At 44.3% G+C, this 26,333-nt stretch overlaps 3 protein-coding genes across 4 annotated transcripts; 2 read left to right on the top strand and 1 right to left on the bottom strand.

The window, feature by feature from the left end:
* The first annotated feature begins 3,444 nt into the window (after nt 1-3,444).
* LOC109092097 (ependymin-like) lies at nt 3,445-5,318 on the top strand. Its single transcript, XM_019105815.2, has 6 exons — nt 3,445-3,602; nt 3,749-3,783; nt 3,875-4,009; nt 4,551-4,737; nt 4,861-4,948; nt 5,032-5,318. The coding sequence occupies exons 1-6, from the start codon at nt 3,533-3,535 to the stop codon at nt 5,159-5,161; spliced, it is 645 nt and encodes a 214-aa protein (XP_018961360.2). The 5' UTR covers nt 3,445-3,532; the 3' UTR covers nt 5,162-5,318.
* Nucleotides 5,319-5,955: 637 nt separating this feature from the next.
* twsg1b (twisted gastrulation BMP signaling modulator 1b) lies at nt 5,956-9,718 on the top strand. 2 transcript variants are annotated; one of them, XM_019106261.2, is made up of 5 exons: nt 5,956-6,123; nt 6,406-6,539; nt 7,129-7,228; nt 7,505-7,765; nt 9,275-9,718. In XM_019106261.2, exons 2-5 carry the CDS (start codon nt 6,432-6,434, stop codon nt 9,454-9,456), a joined length of 651 nt encoding a protein of 216 aa, XP_018961806.2. In that variant the 5' UTR covers nt 5,956-6,123; nt 6,406-6,431; the 3' UTR covers nt 9,457-9,718. The 2 variants fall into 2 exon arrangements, with proteins under 2 accessions (XP_018961806.2, XP_042570798.1); XM_042714864.1 differs by having other exon boundaries at nt 6,110-6,251.
* Nucleotides 9,719-10,919: 1,201 nt separating this feature from the next.
* On the bottom strand, nt 10,920-26,151 carry ppp4r1 (protein phosphatase 4, regulatory subunit 1). Its single transcript, XM_042714860.1, has 20 exons — nt 25,992-26,151; nt 25,872-25,913; nt 24,933-25,017; nt 24,726-24,832; nt 23,944-24,086; nt 23,724-23,870; nt 22,819-22,926; nt 22,650-22,715; nt 22,198-22,356; nt 21,121-21,236; nt 18,262-18,578; nt 17,281-17,423; nt 16,717-16,800; nt 14,088-14,273; nt 13,756-13,917; nt 13,487-13,587; nt 13,288-13,408; nt 12,562-12,690; nt 12,349-12,490; nt 10,920-11,409 (listed from the first exon to the last, which is right to left on the bottom strand). Exons 1-20 carry the CDS (start codon nt 25,996-25,998, stop codon nt 11,246-11,248), a joined length of 2,529 nt encoding a protein of 842 aa, XP_042570794.1. The 5' UTR covers nt 25,999-26,151; the 3' UTR covers nt 10,920-11,245.
* Nucleotides 26,152-26,333: the final 182 nt, after the last annotated feature.

Below are 26,333 nucleotides of genomic sequence, written 5' to 3'. Positions count from 1 at the left end.
TGGTCTGAGTTTCCAGAGCAGGAAAAACAACCACACGCTGTTTCCATTCAATCATCAGGATGGATCTGATGAAGATGATGATGATGATGGATCTGATGAAATTATGCAGCCAAGCGATGATATCTCAGATCATTATTTAGTTTTGTGCAAACTTCATATAGCTAAAAAAAACTGTAAATTCTACATCTTGTTACAAGTATGGTAGAACCATCACTTCTACCACAAAAGACTGCTTTGTAAGTAATCTTCCTGATGTATCCCAATTCCTCAGCATATCCAAAACCTCAGACACAACTTGATGATGTAACAGAAACTATGGACTCTCTCTTTTCTAGCATTTTAAATACAGTTGCTCCTTTACGCTTAAGGAAGGTTAAGGAAAACAGTCTGACACCGTGGTGTAATGAGCACACTCGCACCCTAAAGAGAGCAGCCCGGAAAATGGAGCGCAGCTGGAGGAAAACAAAACTAGAGGTATTTCATATTGCTTGGAGGTAAAAGTAACCTATCTTACAGAAAAGCATTAAAAAACTGCTAAATCTGATTACTTTTTGTCTCTTTTAGAAGAAAACAAACATAACCCCAGGTATTTATTCAATACAGTGGCTAAATTAACGAAAAATAAAGCATCAACAAGTGATGACATTTCCCAACATCACAGCAGTAATGACTTCTAAAATCGATACTATTAGAGATAAAATTGTAACCATGCAGCCATCAGCTACAGTATCACATCAGACAGTGCTCTATAGATCCCCTGAGGAAAAGTTCCACTCATTCTCTACTATAGGAGAGGAAGAACTGTATAAACTTGTTAAATCATCTAAACCAACAACATGTACGTTAGACCCTATTCCATCTAAGCTCCTAAAAGAGGTGCTTCCAGAAGTCATAGATCCTCTTCTGACTATTATTAAATCCTCATTGTTATTAGGGTATGTCCCAAAATCCTTCAAACTGGTTGTTATTAAGCCTCTCATTAAAAAAACACAACTTGACCCCAAAGAACTAGTTAATTACAGACCGATCTCGAATCTCCCTTTTCTGTCCAAGATACAAGAAAAGGTAGTATCCTCACAATTATATTCCTTCTTAGAGAAAAATGTTATCTGTGAGGATTTCCAGTCAGGATTTAGACCGTATCATAGTACTGAGACTGCTCTCTAGAGTTACAAATGACCTGCTCTTGTTCCAGCCAAGTAAAATTAATTAGTTAAAGAGTAAAGCTAAAGAATAATAATGCACATTTGATCAGATATAACTGCAGTCCAAAATTATGAGATGCATTATTTGAATGTTTGGCCAAAGAGGTGTGTTTTTAATCTAGATTTAAACAGAGGAAGTGTGTCTGAACACCGAACATTATCAGGAAGGCTATTCCAGAGTTTGGGAGCCAAATGCGAAAAAGCTCTACCCTCCTTTAGTGGACTTTGCTATCCTAGGTACTATCAAAAAAGTCCAGCGTTTTGTGACCTTAGGGGAGCGTGATGGGTTGTAGCGTGGTAGAAGACTAGTTAGGTACGCAGGAGCTAAACCGTTAAGGGCCTTATAAGTAAGTAATAATATTTTGTAACTGATACGGAACTTGATAGGTAGCCAGTGCAGAGACTGTAAAATCTTACTAGACCCAGGAAGTATGACCATATTCGTCCGGTTCTGTCAACACTGCACTGGCTCCCTATCAAACATCGAATAGATTTTAAAATCTTGCTTATTACTTATAAAGCCCTGAATGGTTTAGCACCTCAGTATTTGAACGAGCTCTTGTTACATTATAGTCCTCCACGTCCGCTACGTTCTCAAAACTCTGGTAATTTGATAATACATAGAATATCAAAGTCAACTGCAGGCGGCAGATCCTTCTCCTATTTAGTGCCTAAACTCTGGAATAACATACCTAACATTGTTCGGGAGGCAGACACACTCTGTCAGTTTAAATCTAGATCAAAGACACATCTCTTTAACCTGGTTTACACATAACACACTAATACACTTCTAATATCCAAATCTGTTAAAGGATTTATAGGCTGCATTAATTAGGTAAACCGGAACCGGGAACACTTCCCATAACACCCGATGTACTTGCTACATCGTTAGAAGAATGGCATCTACGCTAATATTAGTCTGTCTCTCTCTTATTCCGAGGTCACCGTAGCCACCAGATCCAGTCTGTATCCAGGTCAGAGGGTCACTGCAGTCACCAGGATCCAGTATGTATCCAGCCCAGATGGTGGATCAGCACCTAGAAAGGACCTCTACAGCCCTGAAAGACAGCGGAGACCAGGACTAGAGCCCCAGAGACAGATCCCCTGTAAAGACCTTGTCTCAGACGACCACCGGGACAAGACCACAGGAAACAGATGATTCTTCTGCACAATCTGACTTTGCTGCAGCCTGGAATTGAACTGCTGGTTTCGTCTGGTCAGAGGAGAACTGGCCCCCGACTGAGCCTGGTTTCTCCCAAGGTTTTTTCTCCATTCTGTCACCGATGGAGTTTTGGTGATGGATCTGATGAAGATGATGATAATGATGATGATGATGATGATGAAGATGATGGATCTGATGAAGATGATGATGATGATAATGATGATGATGAAGATGATGGATCTGATGAAGATGATGATGATGATGATGATCGGATGAAGATGAAGATGGATCTGATGATGATGATGATGATGATGCACTAATGCATTATTAAAATCAAAAGTTGTGCTTGTTAACATTAATGCACTGTGAACTAATATGAACTAACAATAAACAACTGTATTTTCATTAACATTAAGAAAGATTAATCAATACTGTAATGTACTGTTCATTGTTTCTGCAAGTTAGTTGCTACTGTACATTAACTAATGGAACCTTATTGTAAAGTGTTGCCAAATAATGTTATGCACTAAAATGATGAACGTGTAAATTGTTTTCCCCAAACATACAGAACAGTGATAATGTACCTGATAAACATATCTATAGATCTATTAAGACTCTGAAACTTCACTGTAATCATCAAATGCATTTACAAAATATTTTTACAGAATTACAGAACAAAATTACAAACTGGGGAATCTTTAAAAATCCATATGTGTGTGTATGAGTATATATTACTAACTGAGTATATATTATTAACTAACTTCATATCTGATGTAGTCAGTTAATTATTCATCTGTTCACTTTGTACACAAATATGATTTGTACTTGTAATATTTGCGAGTGATGGCCATGTAAAATCTTGTTTTTTATACTTAAAACTGCAAAACATATTGTTAATGCTATTAATGGTTCCCTGTCTGTTAAAAGCAATATATATATTAATGTTAGTGTTATTATTGGTGATTATGAAATGTTTGATTTTCCTCATTAGAATGAGAGTCATAAATCTGAAATGATTGACTGATATTGATGTGTTTCAGGCCTCGCCTCATGTCTGACGTGTGTGTGTTATCTGCTGTGTTTATGGAGGAATGATGGGAGTCTCACCTGTGTGCAGGTATATAAGAGCAGCAGCAGCAGCCGCAGACTCACACTCATCTTCATCATGAGGAGCTTCATTCTCATCTTCATCAGCGGACTGAGCTGCTGCATCAGCGCACAGCCACGGCCCTGCGGTGATTCACACACACACACACACACACACACACACACACACACACACACACATACACACACACACACACACACACACACACACACTCTCTCTCTCTCTCTGTCTTACACTCACACACGCACTAAACTGTGCTGGTTTGATTTGTAGAGTCTCCTACTCTGTATGTGGGCAGCGTGTCTATGGTGAGTCTGCTATGTGTGGATTGATTGATTATGGATTGATTATGGATTGATTACTGATATAGTGGAGTGTGAATCTGTTGTTTGTCATCAGACGGCGGCGGATGGAATCATCACGTCTGCGGCCTCGTACTCTTATGATGCTCACGCTCAGCAGATCCGCTTCAGGAACTACATGAACGTCTTCAACGAGTCCATCACTATGGATCTGCTGCTGCTCTTCCAACAGGTCCGTACACAACACACACCAGAAAATTAAATATCATTAAGTAATTAAGTTTATATCACACAATCCATGCACATCTTTTTCTCAGAACTGCGAGATAAAAAGTCAGAATTGCAGGATTTTATTTTATTTTTTTCAATGTAGAAACAAGTTTCCAGAGATGGGTTTTGTTCACCAGCTACACTCTTAAAAACAAAGCTTTCTGAAGAGTGTTTTCACAGCGATGCCACAGAAGAACCATTTTTGCTTCCTCAAAGAACCTTTCAGTAATCAGAACCATTAATGTCTCGGTGTGAAGAACATTTTACTGATTTAAAGAACCTTTTGTCCAAAGCAAAGATTCCATGGATGTTAAAGTTTCTTCCCAGCAAAAAAATGATATTTCTGATTGTTCGAAACATCTAGTTTTTCATGTTTTCCTTAGTTATGTGAATGTTAGATTTGATCACATTGTTCCAAACATTACGGAACGTTACTTTTGAAGGTTCTCTGGAAATGATTCTGAATGAAATCAGTGTTTGAGCTTGTTCTGGTCTCGTCGCAGGGTGTAATGTATGAGATCGATTACTCGCGGCTGTCCTGTCAGAAGAAGGTTCTGGAGTCCTCGTTCCACCCCACACGGGTCCCGGCCGACGCCGTCTTCATGGGTCAGGTGATTCTGGGAACCATGTCCGTTCCTGGTCTGGGTCTGCTGACCAACTCTTGGGTCGGAGAGATTCCGGAGATTCAGGGTGAGAGTAATAACGCAGTGAACTGAATTAGTTTCATAACTGATGAATTTTGCCACATTAACATGAATCGCTGCATGAATTGACTGCTGAATGTTCTGAGGTCTCCGTGTGTCTGCTCTTCAGCACAGTACATGCTGACCTTCACTGAGTTCACGTGTCTGCCGGTCAGCGCCATGGTCTTCACTCCTCAGACCGGATGGATCACCTTCAGGTCCAGCATCTCCTCACACACACAGTACACATCACATTTCATCATCATTCACTGACATCTCTCTGCTGTCTTTGATCTCGCAGCTTCTACAATCATCTGCTGGGCGTCCAGAATCCTCAAGACTTCGTTCCTCCGTTCTTCTGTCCCACAGCGGCTCCGGAGGAACATCTGCCCAAAACCAACTTCCTGAAGGCCATGCGTCTGTCTCGTTAATTCTGATTACATCCTCACGAGATGTTGATGATCATCTTGAGATGGACATGAGACGGCTGGACTTTACATGAAATCATGAGAAGCAGATCTCTGTGAGTTTGCAGAAATCTGACCGGCTGGATCAGACCTTAAACAATAAATGAAAATGTCTTCATCAGAAAGTTTCATGTCTTTATTTAGTCTCCATCTTGACCTTCTGTGTGAGATTAATAGAGTAAGGGGAAACAATGTTAAACAATGTAACAAAATTTTTATTGTTAAAGTGAATGCTGTTTTTATTTAATTTATGTTCTTTTGTTATTAATTTTAAATAAAATGCATCACGGTTTCCACAAAAATCTGAACTGTTTTCAACATTGATAATAATCAGAAATGTGTCTTGAGCAGTAAATCATCATATTAGAATGATTTCTGAAGATCATGTGACACTGAAGACTGGAGTAATGATGCTGAAAATACAGCTGCACATCACAGAAATAAATGACACTTTAACAGAGATTCACACAGAAAACAGCTGTTTTACATTATAATAATATTTCAGATTTTGCTGTATTTTTGATCAAATAAATGCAGCCTTGCTGAGCAGAAGAGACACTTTCAGGAACATTAAAACATTTTGAATTATCCAAAACTTTTGACCATAGTGTATGGTATATATATCTGTATTTTTTTATTTATTTTGGCTGCTCTGGGGGAATATTTCTCTTTCTGGTCTTTACAGAGATTGTTTGGGGTCATTTCTCTCTCTCTCTCTCACACACACACACACACACACACACACACAGGTAAGGCAGCAGGAGGGTGTGTGTGTCTTTAAGGCGCCCGTGTGTCTGTGTTTGTAAGTAACTCTCAGCAGCAGCAGTAGTTCAGTCTAGTCTAGTCCGGTCTTCTTGAGCTCGGATCTGATCATGTCTTAAACGATCTGCAGCGGATCGTGTTCACAGCTCTCTCACAGTCTGGCGGTGAGTTTGTGTTTTCGTGTTTGAGAGAAACTTCTGGAGTTTCAGACTCTCGTCGAGTCTTCAGATGGTTTCGCTCGAGCACCAAGTGAATGAGAGAGTGAGAGTTTCCCGCGCGTCTGTGTTTGTTTGTGAGTGGAATGTAACACGCGCTCGATACTTTCACGCTGTTGGTCTTTGATGTCGCCGCGGCGCGCCTTTGATGTTTGAGCTGTTTGTTTATTGCGTCTCTCTCTCTCTCTCTGGGTCTCTGTCTGTCTCTCTCTCATTCGTGTGCTCCTGTAGGTCGGGTGAACTCGGTTCGGGTCGTAATGCAGCCTTCATCATCAGTGTTTCTTCTTTTTCTGTCAAGTTTTTCTCTCGCTTTGGCTTGTAATAAAGCTCTGTGCGCCAGTGACGTCAGCAAGTGTCTCATTCAGGTAAGCGTGTTTCTTTCTCCTCAGATCTTGGGTTTTATGTTGGTTTTGAAGGATCCCAAACAAGCACACAGAAGCTCGAAGCTGAGGTTCAGTGACTCAGCAGCAGCAGATGCTGCAGGATCTTCACATGTGCAATATGTCAAGATATCAAATTGATCACAATGCCTGCTCATATCTGGATAATATCTGTGCATGCTATTTTTGTCTCTGTGTATTTCTCTACCTTGATTGATTGATTGATTGATTATATATTAGAGTTTGTGTGCATTTTTAAGGCACTGAAGCTCATAATATAATATAAATAATAATAATATAATAATAATATTTTTTTATTTTCTCATTCATGTATCAGTGCCGTGAATTCATTATTCTAGTTTGAAAAGCAGAGCCATGTGTAAACTTCTATTTCTTTACCTTATTTGCAGTATTATTAAAGTTTTTCTTGTGTGCAAAGACATTAAATGTTAAATGCTGTTTTGTGTTGCTGGATCAGTTTTGTGTTTCAGGATTGAGGAATATTTCTGTCTGTTAGTGTGAACGTGTTTGTCTGTGTTTGTGTTGTGGTGATGATGATGATGTTGTTGATCAGGAGCTGTGTCAGTGCCGGCCGTCGGATGGGAACTGCTCGTGCTGTAAGGAGTGTCTGATGTGTTTGGGTTCTCTGTGGGAGGAGTGCTGCGACTGTGTGGGTAAGAACAGCAGACATCACACACACACACACACATCACACACATCACAGAACAAGATCAGCCTTCATCCGCCGCGCTGAGACACATCACTGATGCACTGAATGACAATAAAGAGCAACGAGACACAGCAGAATACAGAAACCGAGGAGAAACACACCCTGGTATTAATGTCAGAGGTCAAACTCATCTGCATAAATAAATTCAACACATTCGGTCGAATCTCATCAGATGAGATCAACAGAGTTAAGGAGCATTTGTGTGATTCCTGTTGTTTTGGCATGTGTAACCCGAAGAACCTGAGCGACACGCCGGCGACGGCCAAGAGCACAGTGGAGGAGCTGCAGCGGCCGATCCCCTCGCTCTTCAGAGCGCTGACCGACGGAGACGCACCCATCAACATGATGGTGGTGTCCTTCCCTGTGGCTGAAGAGCTGTCCTATCACCAGAACCTGGTGTCCTTCCTGGAGACGCTGGAGGACACGCATCACAACGTCTCTCTGCCCGGGAACAGCATCCACGCCAGCTACGACACGCAAGGTGAGGAGCACCACACGCCTCGCGCTTCAGCGCTCGCAGCCTCGTTAGCTTGAGTTTCACTTGTTAGGACATGACCTCTTGACCCCGAGCCGAGACGCTAATGAGACGTCCAGCGGAGAGCAGGTGTCCGGAAACACAGCCGTCACTTCAGCACTAATCCAGCCTTCATTTACACCAGAAACCAGTCTGACACTTACAGTAGAGCTCAAACTCTGGAGTAATTATGATGAGAAAAGAGTCTCTTCTGCTCAGCAAGGCTGCACTTATTTGATCATAAATACAGTAAAACAGTGAAATATTATTACAGTTTAAAACAGCTGTTTTCTGTGTGAATCTCTGTTAAAGTGTAATTTATTTCTGTGATGTGCAGCTGTATTTTCAGCATCATTACTCCAGTCTTCAGTGTCACATGATCTTCAGAAATCATTCTAATATGATGATTTGCTGCTCAAGAAACATTTCTGATTATTATCAATGTTGAACACAGTGGAAACTGTGATGCATTTTATTTTTCAGGATTCACAGATGAATAGAAAGTTTAAAAGAACAGCATTTATTTCAGATAGAAATCTTTTGTTACATTATAAATGTCTTTACATTCAGTGTCTTAACTTTTTGATTAGTTTAATGAATCTGTGATTAAAAAAAGTATTAATTTACTTACACCAAAATTTTTGTGCAGCACAACTGCTTTCAACACTGATAATAATCAGAAATGTTTCTTGAGCAGCAAATCATCATATTAGAATGATTTCTGAAGATCATGTGACACTGAAGACTGGAGTAATGAATGCTGAAAATACAGCTGCACATCACAGAAATACATTACACTTTAACAGAGATTCACACAGAAAACAGCTGATTTAAATTATAATACTTTTTTTTTTTTACTGTATTTTTGATCAAATGAATGCAACCTTAGACTTTTTAAAAAACAAAAAAAAATGGTAATTATCCAAAGCCTTTGAGCAGTAGTGTAATATTTTATTAACAGAAGTTAGTTGTTTATAGTTATTAATAGACCTAAAGTGTGGACTCTAAACAACTGATAAACATTGATTTTAAATGTTATCATAGAATCTCCAGAAGATCCTCCGTTATGCCAGATTCGAGCGGTTCTTACACGTCCAAGACTTTTTATTCCATTGATTTATTCTTTTTTTCTTTTTCATGAAGTGAGGCTTTAGATTTACTTTTATTAAAAACCTTGCTCCATTTCTCAGCGTAAAAAAAACTGATTGCTGACATGATGCAAAAAAAAAAAAAGTTAATCTTCTAAACCTTTTTTTTCTTCCCAGTTTCCTGTTTCAGCCTTGAGTTTTTAATGTTTTCTGCCTGGTTTTGTTTGGGATGCGTTCGGTGTCAGTGTTTTTGAGCTGAAGTCTTTGAGAAGTGAGGGTTTTATCTCCTCTGATGAGATCCATGTTTGCTCTGTCAGAGGTCTCGAGGGTTAATGTGTGTGTGTGTGTGTGTGTGTGTGTGTGTGTGTGTGTGTGTGTGTGTGTGCAGATAAGCTGTGTACGGTGGTGTACTTCGACGACTGCGTGTCGATCCGTCAGTGTAAGCAGTACTGTGAGTCGATGGGTGGATCGAAGTACCGCTGGTTCCACAACGCCTGCTGCGAGTGCATCGGACCCGAGTGCCTCGACTACGGCAGCAAAGCCGTCAAGTGCATGAACTGTTTGTTCTGACCTCACGCCACGTCCATCACCGCTGCTCTAGAGCTCCGGTCAAGCCTCACGGAGCGTGTATATATGCTGTTTTTATTCTTGTAGCCAAACACATTGAGATCTTGATAGAGTAGACGCACATCTGAGAATGCATGTTGTTCATATTCAGCTTTTATTATGAGTCCAGGTCTTTATCAAGACCGGCTGAGTTCATGTAGAGTTAAATCATTAGTTTGTCTTCAGTAAAATTTATGTAAATAAAGAATAAAATCTGTTCAGTGAAGCATGGTTTGAGCTGAATATTCAGTAATGAGTGTTTGGTTTCATGAACGCATGGCTTCTTCAGCACACGGGGTTCTTCATGCGGTCGCTCCACTTTCACGAGACAAAGACAGAAACACAAAGAGCTCATTGAGTCCAGACTCTTCCCTGAGATCACAAACACACATCACACTTGCTCTCATGCTCGTCTTTGAGATCTTTACTAGTGAAGGATCGTTCATCAGATTGTATTTTACACTGTAGTTGTTTTTGTGTTGATGAGAAAACCAAAATAAAAAGGAAAACACTTTACAGTAACAGATCAATGCTGAACACGCAGTAATGCAAATGCTTTCATGAAATAATTTCTCTTTATTAATCCAGATCATGGTTTCCCAAACTGGGGTTTATGAGTTGAAAAGCAAATGATTAAATCATAAAAATTACAATTATAAAATGAAAACAATAGAAACATAAAAAAAAACCCCACAGATGAATGTTTATTTGATCTGCATTTGAAGTCACAATTATTTCTTTAGCATGTTAAACAATACAGATTGCTTCACAGACATAAACAGGAACATAAGAGACTCGGTGGAAACTCAAACCAGAGTCACTTCAGATTACTGAAACACAAACCTCTTACTGCATCAGGTGTCAAATCTCATCTGAGATTCATTTTAATTTAAAAATACAATTTTGCTCAATTCATGTTTGCTCATAATGCATTAGTTCTTTTCTACAACTTTAGATTTTAAATATTTAAAGTAGAAACTAACATGATATTTTGTAACATTTTGTCCAGTTGTTATATTCATCAGTCCAGTTATGAAAGACGGTTAGTAAAGGGTTAAAAAACAAGAAACTTTAGAAATGTTTTTGCTCAGATTCTCATGATTAATCAACAGAATGAATATTTTTGTCAAGACGTTAAAGTATATAAACATTAAAAAAATGCTAATAAATTCTGTAGAATTAACGATCATGCATTAATACTTTCCAAGGTTTTATTAGCTAACAAGAACTAATGATCGATACTTCTACAGTACTGATATTAATGATAATCTCAACATTAATACATTATTAAAATCAAAAGTGAGTTAATGTGAATGAATGCTGAGAAACACATTGTTAGTTAAGGCTTTAATGTTAATTAATGAGAGCAGTGTAACGAACATTAAATCAAAGTATTGAGGTGAGAAAGAAAGAAAGGTGTGACGCGGTGATTCTGTGTGAAAGTTTATTGGGACAGATTAAGAGACGAACATCAGCGCTCTTCATGGTCAGAAACAGTATGTACAGAGTCATTAAAACACTGGAGTCAGCGGAGCTCGTCACATCCGTTAAAAACACTGGCGCAAGCAGACGTCCATCAGCGCAACAATGTGCTGCACTCAGACTAAAAGAGCGAGGCTCGGCCCTCGAGGACAGAGTCCGCAGCTGGTCAAGTGTTCTCTGAAGGAGGAAGACACGTTTAAGGCTTCTGTGGCGAAATAAAAGAGAACGCAACAAACCCAAACCCCAGCCCTGTAGAGAGGTGCATTCTGGGTCAGTACGTGGAGGACGTGGTGCTCATGGCGTCCTCGTTCAGACGCGTGCTGCCGGGGTGAATGCTGGCAAAGTATTTGACGTCTTTATCCACATCTGTCTGCAGAGCGACGAGTGTGTGCTCCAGCGCTACCTGCTGGCAGTTCACTGAGCTCAGAAAATACTCTAGAGAGAGAGAGAGAGAGAGAGAGAGAGAGAGAGAGAGAGAGAGAGAGAGAGAGAGAGAGAGAGAGAGAGAGAGAGAGAGAGGAGAGAGAGAGAGAGAGAGAGAGAGAGAGAGCGAGAGAGAGAGAGAGAGAGAGAGAGAGAGAGAGAGAGAGAGAGAGAGAGAGAGAGAGAGAGAGAGAGAGAGAGAGAGAGAGAGAGAGAGAGAGAGAGAGAGAGAGAGAGAGAACACACCATGAGCCAGAGCAAACACAGCATCACAGACACACACACACAACATGCATGCACATACACACACACAACATGCATATACACACACACACGCATATACACACACACACACACACACACACACACACACAACATGCATATACACACAACATGCATATACACACACACACACACACACACACACATGCATAACATGCATACACACACACCATGCATATACACACACAACATGCATATACACACACACACACACACACAACATGCATATACACACACACACACAACATGCATACACATGCATATACACACACACTAAAAGTATTATAGTATAAGTATATGCATATGCATATACACACACACACACATACACATACACACACATATATATGTATATTGTCGCCGTGTTCATAAACACACACACACACACACACAACATGCATATACACACACACACACACACACATTCAATATCATACACACAACATGCATACAAACACACACACGGGAGAGAGAAAGACAAAAAAGGGGGGGTTAAAATAGTAAAATAGAATAAAGAAGGGGGGGTAAAAAATATTTTGAAAGGAAAAATGAAGGATTATAAAATTAGACAAGAAATAAGAGAAAAAGTTAGAGTTAAACAAACAACAACAAAAAAACAGAAAACCAATCTGAAGGAGCAGAGACAGCGTGGCACGGAGGCGGACGCACCTCGCTCCAGCAGCGTCTGCCGCAGGGTTTTGGCCAGCAGCACACGGACGTTAGGAACCGGATCAGACGCCAGCTGAAGAAGAGGAGGAAGAAGATGCTCCGAGAACTGGTCCAGAGACAGACACTCCTCCTCTATGGACAACTGAGCAGAGACGACACGTCAGGAGCAGCACCACACCGAGGATGAGGATGATGATGAAGAGCAGGGCTCACCTGACAGACGAAGGCAAACGCCTGACGACCCGACCACTTCTGAGAGTGACAGAACTTCTCCACCAGCTCTCCCAGAAAACTCACCAGCAGAGACGAACACGACGACAGCTTCCTGATGATGTCACTCACCTGGAACACACATCAGACACCGCCAGTGAGCGACTCACAGAGAACGACTCGATGGAACGATTCATGGAGGATTTTATGAATGAAAGAAAGAAAAAGGAGCAGCATAAAAAAATTAAAGGACATAAAAAAGGGGAAATGTTTTATTAATAAACAAAAAAAAAAAAGAAAAAAAAAACAATGAACAAAAAATAAAGAAAAATCATTAACAAAGAAAAATTAAAGAATAAGAATTAAAGAAAATAAAAATATGAAAGAAAAACAAAAGGGAAAATAGTAAAATAATACATCATAAGAAAAGACAAAAAAAGAAAAAAGATTAAAATAAAAGAAAAAATGTGTAGTAAATTAAAATTAAATATATAATTAGTGAAACAAGAAAAAAGAAAAAAAGTAAATAAAATTATGAAAATTATAAAATCATGAATTATAAAAAGAAAATGAATGAATGAATGAATAAAAATAAGTGCAAAAAGTAAAAACAAAAACTAAAAAAGGAGGAAAAATAAAGAAAAGAAATATTAAGGAAAAGGAAAGAGACAGACAGAAAATAAAGCGAGTGAGTGAGCAGGTGGAGTGAGGAGTGTTTGGGGTCAGTACCAGTCTGTAGGACGTCCAGCGCACAGACGACACCCGGTCAGTACACAGACAGAGCGCCAGCGGCCGCAGATAATCATGAACATCCTGAGCACTGTACAGCTCCAGCAACAGCACCAGCTGCCTGTGACACACACACACACAGGTCAGAACACACACACACACTCTCCGACTGGACTGACATCAGTGTGAAGGATCGTACTCGGCCAGCTCTGAGCGAAACCTCCAGTTACGACTGTTATCTGTCACCAGAAACTCCTGCAGCTGATACAGATACTTCCTCCGAGTGTCCTGATGCAGCAGCTGCAAGACCAACACACACACACACACACACACACACCATCATCATCATCCTCCTCCAGAAACAAGACTGACTGTCTGTCTCTAAATAAAGACAAATAAAAGAGAAAAAAGGCCAAGAGAATGAGAGACACAGACAGAGCTATCAGTGATTCTGTAATGTGCAGAGACCTTGAGGAAGTCGTAGAGGTGCTTGAGGACGCCGATGCGCACCTCGTCCAGGTCCTTCAGGAAGCTGTTGAAGATGGGCACCAGATGAGCAGCGGTCAGCTGATCTCCCAGAATCAGAGCCAGCTCATGGATGGAGAACGCCAGCGTCCGCCGCACCTTCCACTGACACACACACACACACACACAGAGAGAGACACACACTTACATTTCATTTACATTTATGCATTTAGCAAACGCTTTTATCCAAAGTGACTTACAGTGCATTCAGTCTACACATTATTTTACCAGTATGTTACACACACACACACACACACACACAAACACACACACACCTGCATGTCGGAGGCCAGCGTCTCGTACGTGTCGCGCAGGCAGTGCCAGTTCTGTCGTCCCAGGGTCAGTGCTACACCCGGCAGACTGAAGGCACAGTGCCTGGCGATCTCCATATCCACCGTCTGAGCGCGAGACGGGTCAGTCATCGACAGATACTGCTCCAGCAGCGCCTGGGGAACCACATCCTGCAGCACAGCATCATGGGACAGAGTCGTTAGAGCAGTGCATGATGGGATAGCGTCGGTCAGAGCAGTGCATGATGAGACAGAGTCGGTCAGAGCAGTGCATGATGGGACAGAGTCTGTCAGAGCAGTGCATTATGGGATAGAGTCTGTCAGAGCAGTGCATGATGGGACAGAGACAGTGAGCAGAGCATGATGGGACAGAGACAGTGAGCAGAGCATGATGGGATAGAGTCTGTCAGAGCAGTGCATGATGGGATAGAGTCTGTCAGAGCAGTGCATGATGGGACAGAGACAGTGAGCAGAGCATGATGGGACAGAGACAGTGAGCAGAGCATGATAGGATAGAGTCTGTCAGAGCAGTGCATGATGGGATAGAGTCTGTCAGAGCAGTGCATGATGGGACAGAGACAGTGAGCAGAGGCATGATGGGACAGAGACAGTGAGCAGAGCATGATAGGATAGAGTCTGTCAGAGCAGTGCATGATGGGATAGAGTCTGTCAGAGCAGTGCATGATGGGACAGAGACAGTGAGCAGAGCATGATGGGACAGAGACAGTGAGCAGAGCATGATGGGGACAGAGACAGTGAGCAGAGCATGATGGGACAGAGACAGTGAGCAGAGCATGATGGGATAGAGTCTGTCAGAGCAGTGCATGATAGGATAGAGTCTGTCAGAGCAGTGCATGATGGGACAGAGACAGTGAGCAGAGCATGATAGGATAGAGTCTGTCAGAGCAGTGCATGATGGGATAGAGTCTGTCAGAGCAGTGCATGATAGGATAGAGTCTGTCAGAGCAGTGCATGATGGGATAGAGTCTGTCAGAGCAGTGCATGATGGGACAGAGACAGTGAGCAGAGCATGATGGGACAGAGACAGTGAGCAGTGCATGATGGGACAGAGTCGGTCAGAGCGGTGCATGATGGGATAGAGTCAGTCAGAGCAGTGCATGATGGGACAGAGACAGTGAGCAGTGCATGATGGGACAGAGACAGTGAGCAGTGCATGATGGGATAGAGTCTGTCAGATCAGTGCATGATGGGACAGAGTCTGTCAGAGCAGTGCATGATGGGATAGAGTCCGTCAGAGCAGTGCATGATGGGATAGAGTCTGTCAGAGCAGTGCATGATGGGACAGAGACAGTGAGCAGAGCATGATGGGACAGAGACAGTGAGCAGAGCATGATAGGATAGAGTCTGTCAGAGCAGTGCATGATGGGATAGAGTCTGTCAGAGCAGTGCATGATGGGACAGAGACAGTGAGCAGAGCATGATGGGACAGAGACAGTGAGCAGAGCATGATGGGACAGAGACAGTGAGCAGAGCATGATGGGACAGAGACAGTGAGCAGAGCATGATGGGATAGAGTCTGTCAGAGCAGTGCATGATGGGATAGAGTCTGTCAGATCAGTGCATGATGGGACAGAGACAGTGAGCAGTGCATGATGGGATAGAGTCTGTCAGAGCAGTGCATGATGGGATAGAGTCTGTCAGAGCAGTGCATGATAGGATAGAGTCTGTCAGAGCAGTGCATGATAGGATAGAGTCTGTCGAGCAGTGCATGATGGGACAGAGACAGTGAGCAGAGCATGATGGGCCAGAGTCTGTCAGAGCAGTGCATGATGGGCAGAGTCTGTCAGAGCAGTGCATGATGGGACAGAGACAGTGAGCAGTGCATGATGGGCCAGAGTCTGTCAGAGCAGTGCATGATGGGCCAGAGTCTGTCAGAGCAGTGCATGATGGGACAGAGACAGTGAGCAGAGCATGATGGGACAGAGACAGTGAGCAGAGCATGATGGGATAGAGTCTGTCAGAGCAGTGCATGATGGGACAGAGACAGTGAGCAGAGCATGATGGGACAGAGACAGTGAGCAGAGCATGATGGGATAGAGTCTGTCAGAGCAGTGCATGATGGGACAGAGTCTGTCAGAGCATGCATGATGGGACAGAGTCGGTCAGAGCAGTGCATGATGGGACAGAGACAGTGAGCAGAGCATGATGGGACAGAGTCTGTCAGAGCAGTGCATGATGGGATAGAGTCTGTCAGAGCAGTGCATGATGGGACAGAGTCGGTCAGAGCGGTGCATGATGGGATAGAGTCGGTCAGAGCAGTGCATGATGGGACTGAGTCGGTCAGAGCAGTGCATGATGGGACAGAGTCTGTCAGAGCAGTGCATGATGGGACAGAGTCTGTCAGAGCAGTGCATGATGGGACAGAGTCTGTCAGAGCAGTGCATGATGGGACAGAGTCGGTCAGAGCAATGCATGATGGGCCAGAGACAGTGAGCAGAGCATGATAGTATAGAGTCTGTCAGAGCAGTGCATGATGGGACAGAGTCTGTCAGAGCAGTGCATGATGGGACAGAGTTGGTCAGAGCATTGCATGATGGGACAGAGTCGGCCAGAGCAGTGCATGATGGGATTGAGACAGTGATGTGGCACTGACCTGCTGTTTGGACTTCCTCTCGTCTTCAGGATGCAGGCAGCAGTCGCTTGCGTCAGAATCATCGTCGTCACGCGTCACACGCCTCTGAAACACAACACGCATGAAACCATTCAGCTCAGCCAGATTCAGAGTCACTGAGTCTTCTACACTTAATGATGTTAAAACATCTGTGCGAAGAGACTAGTAACAACCATGAAGCTAGTCTAACGACACAACCTTTAGGAAACTTAATGACCAAACAATAAAAAGAACATTACAGGAACAGTTCACCCGAAACCAAAAACACAGAAGATATTCTGAAGAAGCTTGATAACCACTGACTTCCATAGTATGTTGGCTAACAGGAGTTCCGGAGTGAGTGTGTGTGTGTGTGTGTGTGTGTATGTGTGTGTGTGAGTGAGTGAGGGTGTGTGTGTTCGTGATTGTGTGTGTGTACCTGTGTGTCAGCTGACAGGAGCTCAGGTGTGTGTGTGTGTGTGTGTGTTCACCTGTGTGTCGGCTGACAGGAGTTCAGGAGTGAGAGTGTGTGTGTGTGTGTGTGAGAGTGTGTGTGTGTGTGTTCACCTGTGTGTCGGCTGGCAGGTGTTCTGAGGGCTGCTGGGAGCTGAAAGGGTTTGATCGAGCGGCTCGAGGCTCCATGAAAGCGTCTTCCAGTCCAGAGTCCAGCGCCGTGGCTCTCAGAGCAGCAGTCAGGACGTCCACTTGTGCTGGACACAGAACACACTCATATTAAACACCGTCCAGTATTAGGACTGTCCAGTTAACACATTAATTAGGTGTGATTACATCTGAAATAATAACGATTAGCACAGCTCCCCCGTCCAGAGCTGACGGTCATCTCACACTGACGCTGACGATCATGAAGCAGGACGACTGTGTGTGTGTGTGTGTGTGTGTGTGTGTGATGAAGTCTATTAGAATGCAGTGATGTGAGCACTCTTATATTCATATCATATGATATAAAGAGTGCCGTTTCTCCACAATATCTGCAGCACTGATTCATACAACAGTTCAGTAAACAAGAGGCTCACACAGGAGATATTTATGATTTAATCACACATCATGTAATGAGATGATAAATGTTAAAGGTTTGAGAGCTGTGGACAGTTCTGAAGAATCTTCAGATGTGAAGCAAACACACTCAAGACATGTTTCTGTGCGTCACTCCTTCTGCTTTTCTGCTCAGTGTTTCAGCAACTTCCTGAACTCATTTCCTTCCGCTGACACGGAGATCCCGCTCCGGCGTCCAGCTCCTGAAGATCACAGTGACCCTCAGAAGTGCAGATCTGATCCAGCGCACATGAGTGTGGATTATTAAATAAACATGTACATTACAATCATATTTTAACTATTTCAGTATATGTTTGAAATAAATCCTTCATGAAAACAAGTTTTCAATGCAATCCTCTTAAAATGTTTATATTTCAGCAACGACTTGAAGTAGAAACACAATTAGATGAAATCAGCTCTTAACATTTTTATATAGAACTCAATGAACTGTCTTGATGAAGGTCTCCAGGTGTTCTCCTCGGCAGCAGCGCTCACCTTTGACGTCGGGGTCATCGATGTGCGGCTCCAGGTTCTCGATCAGCTCCTGCAGGTGCTTCCTGTCCAGCGCCGGGGCCGAGGGCCGCCTGTCCTCCTCCAGCAGCTCCAGCTCCGGGTCGATCCGCGGGATGGGCGTCCTCCAGAAGTGGAAGGAGTTGAAGAGCTCCTGCTCCGGGATCTCCTCCGATGATGAAGGAAGGCACTTCTGGGAGTCGTCTGCGGTCAGACTCTCGGCCGTCTGCGCTGCTCGGTCCTCGTCCTGCTCCTCGCGGCCCGCGGTCTCCTGCTGCGCACACACGGCCTCTGCGTCTGTGCTGGACGGGTCAAACACACCCGGGTGAGTGAGTGAGTGAGTGGGTGAGTGAGTGGGTGAGTGAGTGGGTGAGTGAGTGGGTGAGTGAGTGAGTGAGTGAGTGAGTGGGTGGGTGAGTGGGTGGGTGAGTGGGTGAGTGAGTGAGTGAGTGGGTGAGTGAGTGAGTGTGTGAGTGAGTGAGTGAGTGGGTGAGTGAGTGGGTGGGTGAGTGAGTGAGTGGGTGAGTGAATGAGTGAGTGGGTGAGTGAGTGTGTGTGTGTGTGAGTGAGTGAGTGTGTGTGTGAGTGAGTGAGTGAGTGAGTGAGTGAGTGTGTGTGTGAGTGAGTGAGTGAGTGAGTGAGTGAGTGGGTGAGTGAGTGGGTGAGTGGGTGAGTGGGTGAGTGAGTGAGTGAGTGAGTGTGTGGGTGTGTGAGTGAGTGAGTGAGTGTGTGAGTGAGTGAGTGTGTGAGTGTGTGAGTGAGTGAGTGAGTGTGTGAGTGAGTGAGTGTGTGAGTGAGTGAGTGAGTGAGTGTGTGAGTGTGTGAGTGGGTGAGTGAGTGGGTGAGTGAGTGGGTGAGTGGGTGAGTGAGTGTGTGTGTGTGTGAGTGAGTGAGTGTGTGAGTGAGTGAGTGTGAGAGTGAGTGAGTGAGTGAGTGTGTGAGTGTGTGAGTGAGTGAGTGGGTGAGTGAGTGGGTGAGTGGGTGAGTGAGTGGGTGAGTGGGTGAGTGAGTGTGTGGGTGTGTGAGTGAGTGAGTGTGTGGGTGAGTGAGTGTGTGAGTGAGTGAGTGTGTGAGTGTGTGAGTGTGTGAGTGAGTGAGTGAGTGAGTGAATGAGTGGGTGAGTGAGTGAGTGAGTGGGTGAGTGAATGAGTGAGTGAATGAGTGAGTGGGTGAGTGAGTGGGTGGGTGAGTGGGTGGGTGAGTGAGTGAGTGTGTGGGTGAGTGAGTGTGTGAGTGAGTGTGTGAGTGAGTGAGTGGGTGGGTGAGTGTGTGAGTGAGTGTGTGTGTGTGTGAGTGAGTGGGTGGGTGAGTGGGTGGGTGGTTTGGGTGAGTGAGTGAGTGAGTGAGTGAGTGAGTGTGTGAGTGAGTGGGTGAGTGAGTGGGTGAGTGTGTGGGTGAGTGAGTGTGTGAGTGAGTGTGTGAGTGAGTGAGTGAGTGGGTGAGTGGGTGGGTGAGTGGGTGGGTGAGTGAGTGAGTGGGTGAGTGAGTGGGTGAGTGAGTGGGTGTGTGTGTGAGTGTGTGGGTGAGTGTGTGAGTGAGTGTGTGAGTGAGTGAGTGGGTGGGTGAGTGAATGAGTGAGTGGGTGAGTGAATGAGTGAGTGAGTGGGTGAGTGAATGGGTGAGTGGGTGAGTGAGTGGGTGAGTGAGTGGGTGAGTGAGTGGGTGAGTGGGTGGGTGAGTGAGTGTGTGAGTGTGTGAGTGAGTGTGTGTGTGAGTGAGTGAGTGAGTGAGTGAGTGGGTGGGTGAGTGGGTGAGTGAGTGAGTGAGTGAGTGAGTGAGTGAGTGAGTGAGTGGGTGGGTGAGTGGGTGGGTGGGTGAGTGAGTGTGTGAGTGAGTGTGTGGGTGAGTGGGTGAGTGAGTGGGTGAGTGAGTGAGTGGGTGAGTGAGTGGGTGAGTGTGTGAGTGAGTGAGTGTGTGAGTGAGTGAGTGAGTGGGTGGGTGAGTGAGTGGGTGAGTGAGTGGGTGAGTGGTGGTGGGGTGAGTGAGTGAGTGTGTGAGTGAGTGAGTGTGTGAGTGAGTGAGTGTGTGTTTGAGTGAGTGAGTGAGTGAGTGAGTGAGTGAGTGGGTGAGTGAGTGGGTGAGTGGGTGAGTGAGTGGGTGAGTGTGAGTGAGTGAGTGAGTGAGTGAGTGAGTGAGTGAGTGAGTGAGTGGGTGAGTGGGTGAGTGAATGATTGAGTGAGTGGGTGGGTGAGTGTGTGAATGAGTGAGTGGGTGGGTGAGTGAGTGGGTGGGTGAGTGAGTGGGTGAGTGGGTGGGTGAGTGGGTGAGTGAGTGGGTGAGAGAGTGGGTGAGTGGGTGGGTGAGTGTGTGAGTGAGTGAGTGAGTGGGTGGGTGAGTGGGTGGGTGAGTGGGTGAGTGAGTGGGTGGGTGAGTGGGTGGGTGAGTGGGTGAGTGTGAGTGAGTGAGTGAGTGGGTGAGTGGGTGGGTGAGTGTGTGAGTGAGTGAGTGAGTGGGTGAGTGGGTGGGTGAGTGAGTGAGTGAGTGAGTGGGTGAGTGAATGAGTGAGTGGGTGAGTGAATGAGTGAGTTGGTTGGTTTGTTTTAGTGGGTGAGTGAGTGGGTGAGTGAGTGGGTGAGTGAGTGGGTGAGTGGGTGGGTGAGTGAGTGTGTGAGTGTGTGAGTGAGTGAGTGAGTGTGTGAGTGAGTGAGTGAGTGAGTGGGTGAGTGGGTGAGTGAGTGGGTGAGTGGGTGAGTGGGTGAGTGAGTGAGGGTGGGTGAGTGAGTGAGTGAGTGTGTGAGTGAGTGGGTGAGTGAGTGAGTGAGTGAGTGGGTGGGTGAGTGAGTGAGTGAGTGAGTGAGTGAGTGAGTGAGTGACTCAGATCTCATCATCAGGCTCTCGTCTCACCTGTGTGTCTGCGCGCCGCTCCGCTCCTCGTCTCTGAAGAACTGACTCGCGTTACTGCTGGGGCTCGCGAAGGTGGAGATGAACGGACCGAGGGACTGGAACGCGGCCTGACGCACCTGAGAGCACAACACCGCTAAACATGACATTTACTGCATAATGTGCAGTCTGACTGAATTCAACACATTTTGGTTTAATAAACTGATAAATCATCTCCAGAGCTGCTCTGAAAGACACTTTTGCATTTCATTTGTGAAAACTATATTCAAACACAGAAAAACGAAAAACTACACTTCATTCCAACAAAATAAATAATAATAATAAATAATAATAAAATGGTAATACCACATTTTTTTTATCCTTGTTTTAATTTAATTCAATTTATTTAAAAAAAAAAAAATTGTTTAAATTTTAAATGATCAATACAATTATTAGTTTTATACATTATTTTGATCATATATTTGAATAAAGTAAAAAAAAATCTGGAAAATTTTTTTTTTTTCATATTTCATAGAGCCCTAAAATTGTAATAAATTCTTTAATTATTAAAATATATATCTTTTAAAAACCCTAGTGATTTAACATTATACTGATCAGTAAAATTTTATTGAATCATTATAATGGACCACAGAAAAATTAAAACAGAAAATGGAGAAACAAAATAAAACAGAAATTGTAAAAAAGATTTCAAAGGGCCCTAAAAATGTAGTTTGTTCAACTTTTTGGAAATTGGAAAGCTTTATGAATATTCACATTTAACCTAACTGTTAAAATGTAATGGAGAAAAATTAGTCCAGAAAACATGGAAGCTGGAAAAAGATGAAAAAGTATTAGATTAAAATGTAATCACTTTTGAACTTGTATTAAATGATTGTTAACTTGTATCGATTTAAATTAATTAGATATACTGATAACTAACACTTTAAGCATTTAAATGTAATCCAGAAAAATTGAACGGAAAAAAATGTAATCTAGAAAAGTGTGGGAATTTGGGGTGGTGGGGGGGCAGTACAGCGCGTGTGTGTGTATGTGTGTGTGTGTGTGTGTGTGTGTGTGTGTGTGTGTGTGTGTGTGACGCACCCAGCGCGACGGGTCGCTGATCAGACTGATGAACAGAGACGAGAGTTTGGTGCGCCGCACGTCTGGAGACGAGGCCGAGGAGACGGTCATGAAGCACTCGGCGCAGGCCTTCCGCACCCCCCACACGTTATCAGAGCACAGCTGGAAGAACCGCGGCAGCTGACCGGAAGAGAGACACAATCACATCACCTGAGCCAGCCGTTCCCAGCCGAACTCGACCAGAGCGACTCTCACACAGGAGATGGGGCGAGCGGTCACGCGTGAATGAGCCCTGTCTTAGTGTTCCTACACACCTACAACACTGAGCGAAGCATAAAAACTACCATGGAATACAAAAGCAAACAAAAAACCATACATCAATATTGCAAATTAAAATATCTTGCCGCTAGAGAAACCAAGCACTTGTTAAGCTGCGTGACAGCTTGCCCCGCGTCTCCCGGTGCTGACCCTACCAGCAGCTCCTCCGTCGCCTCTCCTCCGACCACGCCGCACATGTCCCCGAAGTTCGCCGCACACACCTGTCGGACACAAACACACGTCTGATGAGCGCCGAGGACCGAACACGAGCACCGGCGAATCAGATTCAGCCGTCGTCCTGCTGAGCCAATCAGATTCACGCACCTTGCGCACGTGGAACATCCTGCTGTCGCAGCACATCTCGCAGAAGCGCGGCAGGAAGAGCCGCTCGGTGACGTCCCTCCCCACCATCGGAGCCACTTTACAAATGATCTGAGATTAAACCAGCACAAACAAACACTCTTTATGACCCGATGAGAGTGTGTTTCTGTCCCACACACACACTGCACGTTAACCCTTTCAGCATCGTTTATTTGATCAGAAATACAGCAAAAACAGTGAAATATTATTAGAATGTAAATCAGCTGTTTTCTGTGTGAATCTCTGTTAAAGTGTAATTTATTTCTATGATGTGCAGCTGTATTTTCAGCATCATTACTCCAGTCTTCAGTGTCACATGATCTTCAGAAATCATTCTAATATGATGATTTGCTGCTCAAGAAACATTTCTGATTATTATCAATGTTGAATACGTTAATATTTTTGTGGAAACTGTGATGCATTTTATTTTTCAGGATTCACAGATGAACACAAAGTTCAAAAGAACAGCATTTATCTGAAATAGAAATCTTTTGTAACATTATAATGTCTTTACTGTCACTTTTGATCAATTTAATGCGTCCTTGATTAAATTACTTTTTTTTTTTTATTAAGTTTCTACAAAAATGTTTATGTTTTCAACATTGATAATAATCAGAAATGTTTCTTGAGCAGCAAATCATCATATTAGAATGATTTCTGAAGATCATGTGACACTGAAGACTGGAGTAATGATGCTGAAAATACAGCTGCACATCACAGAAATAAATTACACTTTAACAGAGATTCACACAGAAAACAGACAAGAAATTTAATCTGAAGATCAGATCACTGTCCAGAAATGTAAGGCTTAATGGTAAAGTTTCCCTCCTGTGGTGCGTGTGGAAGCAGCTGCAGCAGCACGGACTCACCGCCATGGCTTCGGTCTTGACGTCGTCGCTGCTGTCGGGAGCGGTCAGATCCACCAGCACTGGACACACCAGGCTCTCCACGTCTCCTCGCTCCATCAGCTCCTGCTCCAGCAGCACCAGCAGCGCCGCCTGACTCGTCTTACGCACCTGACGGGAACAGCAGCAGGTCTCTTAGCAGCGCTGCCGAGGAGCCGCAGCAGCACACGGAGCGCACACCTACCAGGTTGTTCTGGTCGGACAGGTATCGCACCACGATGGGAAGCAGGTACTTGGAGAAAGCGAAGGGAATGGAAGGTCTGTTCTCCTGACAGAAGATAGCGATGTGTGGGATCTGCTCCATGAGCTCCGCTCGAACCGTCGGCTCTGACGGACAAACAGCATGCCGTCAAAACTACAAACCATTATTCAGAAAGCACAGCCGGACAAACAAAACAAGGCTGGATATACAGCACATGAGCGATGCTGAGATATAAATGTGTGATAATACATGAAGATAAGAAACGATCGAACAGAAAAGCTTCATGAACCACCAAATTAAAGATGGATCTGTATTACACGTGTTCTGAAATAATGTTTAAATATGAAAATGACTCATTTTCTATTTAAATAAGCATGCATTTGAATTTTGCATAAATTCCAGCACATCACAATTCTCACAAAGATGTGTTCTGTGTTCTCGTGTCCTTCTGAGTAGCCTGACCACGAGGACACAAGTCCATTCTTTGCGTTCTTGGAGTTGAGAAACAGCCTCTGACTGGACGGTGAATCAGTGAATCAGTGACTCGGTGAATCAGTGAATCAGTGACTCGGTGAATCAGTGACTCAGTGAACCAGTGACTCAGTGAATCAGTGAATTGGTGACTCTGTGAATCGGTGACTCGGTGAATAAGTGACTCGGTGAATCAGTGAATCGGTGAATCAGTGACTCAGTGAATCGGTGAATCAGTGACTCAGTGAATCGGTGAATCAGTGAATCGGTGAATCGGTGAATCGGTTCAGTACCCGAGTCGTCTGCGAGTCTGTCGATCTGCTCCAGCACAGACACACAGTCGCGCTCATCCTCGCTGACCGCCCGGAGCGTGTCCAGAAGACTGCGGGCCACCATCTGCCTGAACACACCCAACACAGTGAAACAGCGGTCAGGTGCACTGCATTGTGGGATACAGCATCCTAAATGAACAGGGCTCTGTGTGTCAGAGCGGCGCTCACCTGTTGAAGATGTTCTCGCTGCTGATGTACTTGTCCAGTCGACCCAGAGGAGTCAACATCTCATCCTGAGACACGAAGTCCAGCACTGAACACAATAACAGAGTCACACCCAGACACAGAACCCACCCAGACACAGAACACACACACACACAGAGAACACTCACTCTCTCACACACACACACACACACACACACACACACAGAACACTCACTCTCTCACACACACACACACACACACACACACACAGAGAACACTCACTCTCTCACACACACAGAACACACACACACACACAGAACACTCACTCTCTCACACACACACACACACACACACACACACAACACTCACTCTCTCACACACACACACACACACTCTCTCACTCACACGCGCACACACACACGCGCACACACACTCACTCTCACACACACACACACACACACCCAGACACAGAACACACACACACACACACACACACACACTCTCATACATACACACTCACTCTCTCTCTCTCTCTCTCTCTCACACACACACACACCCAGACACAGAACACACACTCTCATACATACACACTCTCTCTCTCTCTCTCTCTCACACACACACACACACACACACACACACACACACACACACTCACACACACACACACACACACTCTCTCTTACACACACACACTCTCTCTTTCTCTCTCTCACACACACACACTCTCTCTCTCTCACACACACACACACACACACTCTCTCTCTCATCAACACACACACACACCCTCTCTCTCTCTCTCTCTCACACACACACTCTCTCTCTCACACACACACTCACACACACACACACTCTCTCTCTCTCTCTCTCACACACACACACACACACACACACACACACACACACACACACACACACACACACACACACACACACACACACACACTACACCTGAAGATAACTCACATCCGTCCGTGTCCTCCTGCGAGTCCTGCAGCAGAGAGAGATCTGAAAACACACCACAGTCAGAGAGAGCGCGAGTGTGTGTGTGTGTGTGTCTGTGTGTGTGTGTGCAGCTCTACACACCCGCCATCCTGCGCCGCTTCTACATCTAAGCCGCTTCTTTGCTGATGACCAACACAAACTACACAAAACACACAAAACTACACAAAAACACGCCTCGGAACTCCAGTCGAGCACTGCCGCCGGGCCCGCGCACGTCTCAGCCTTTATCACGCACGCGCGGGCAGCCTCTAGAACGCGCACGCACGGTGTCTCGACGCATGCGCAGTGAACACCAGAACTCAAACGTCGCTAAATGACTAAATGTAAATGCATTCATGTGCAAGAATACAGTGTTGTCGTGATATTTTTGTTCGGTGTTTTCACTCAGAATAAAGATGATAATAGTAAATATATTCTAAAATG

This window comes from Cyprinus carpio, chromosome A24 (genome assembly GCF_018340385.1).
Source record: "Cyprinus carpio isolate SPL01 chromosome A24, ASM1834038v1, whole genome shotgun sequence".
NCBI lineage: Eukaryota > Metazoa > Chordata > Actinopteri > Cypriniformes > Cyprinidae > Cyprinus > Cyprinus carpio.
Note: the sequence above shows the minus strand (reverse complement) of the source record. Positions and strands in the feature narration are given on the sequence as shown.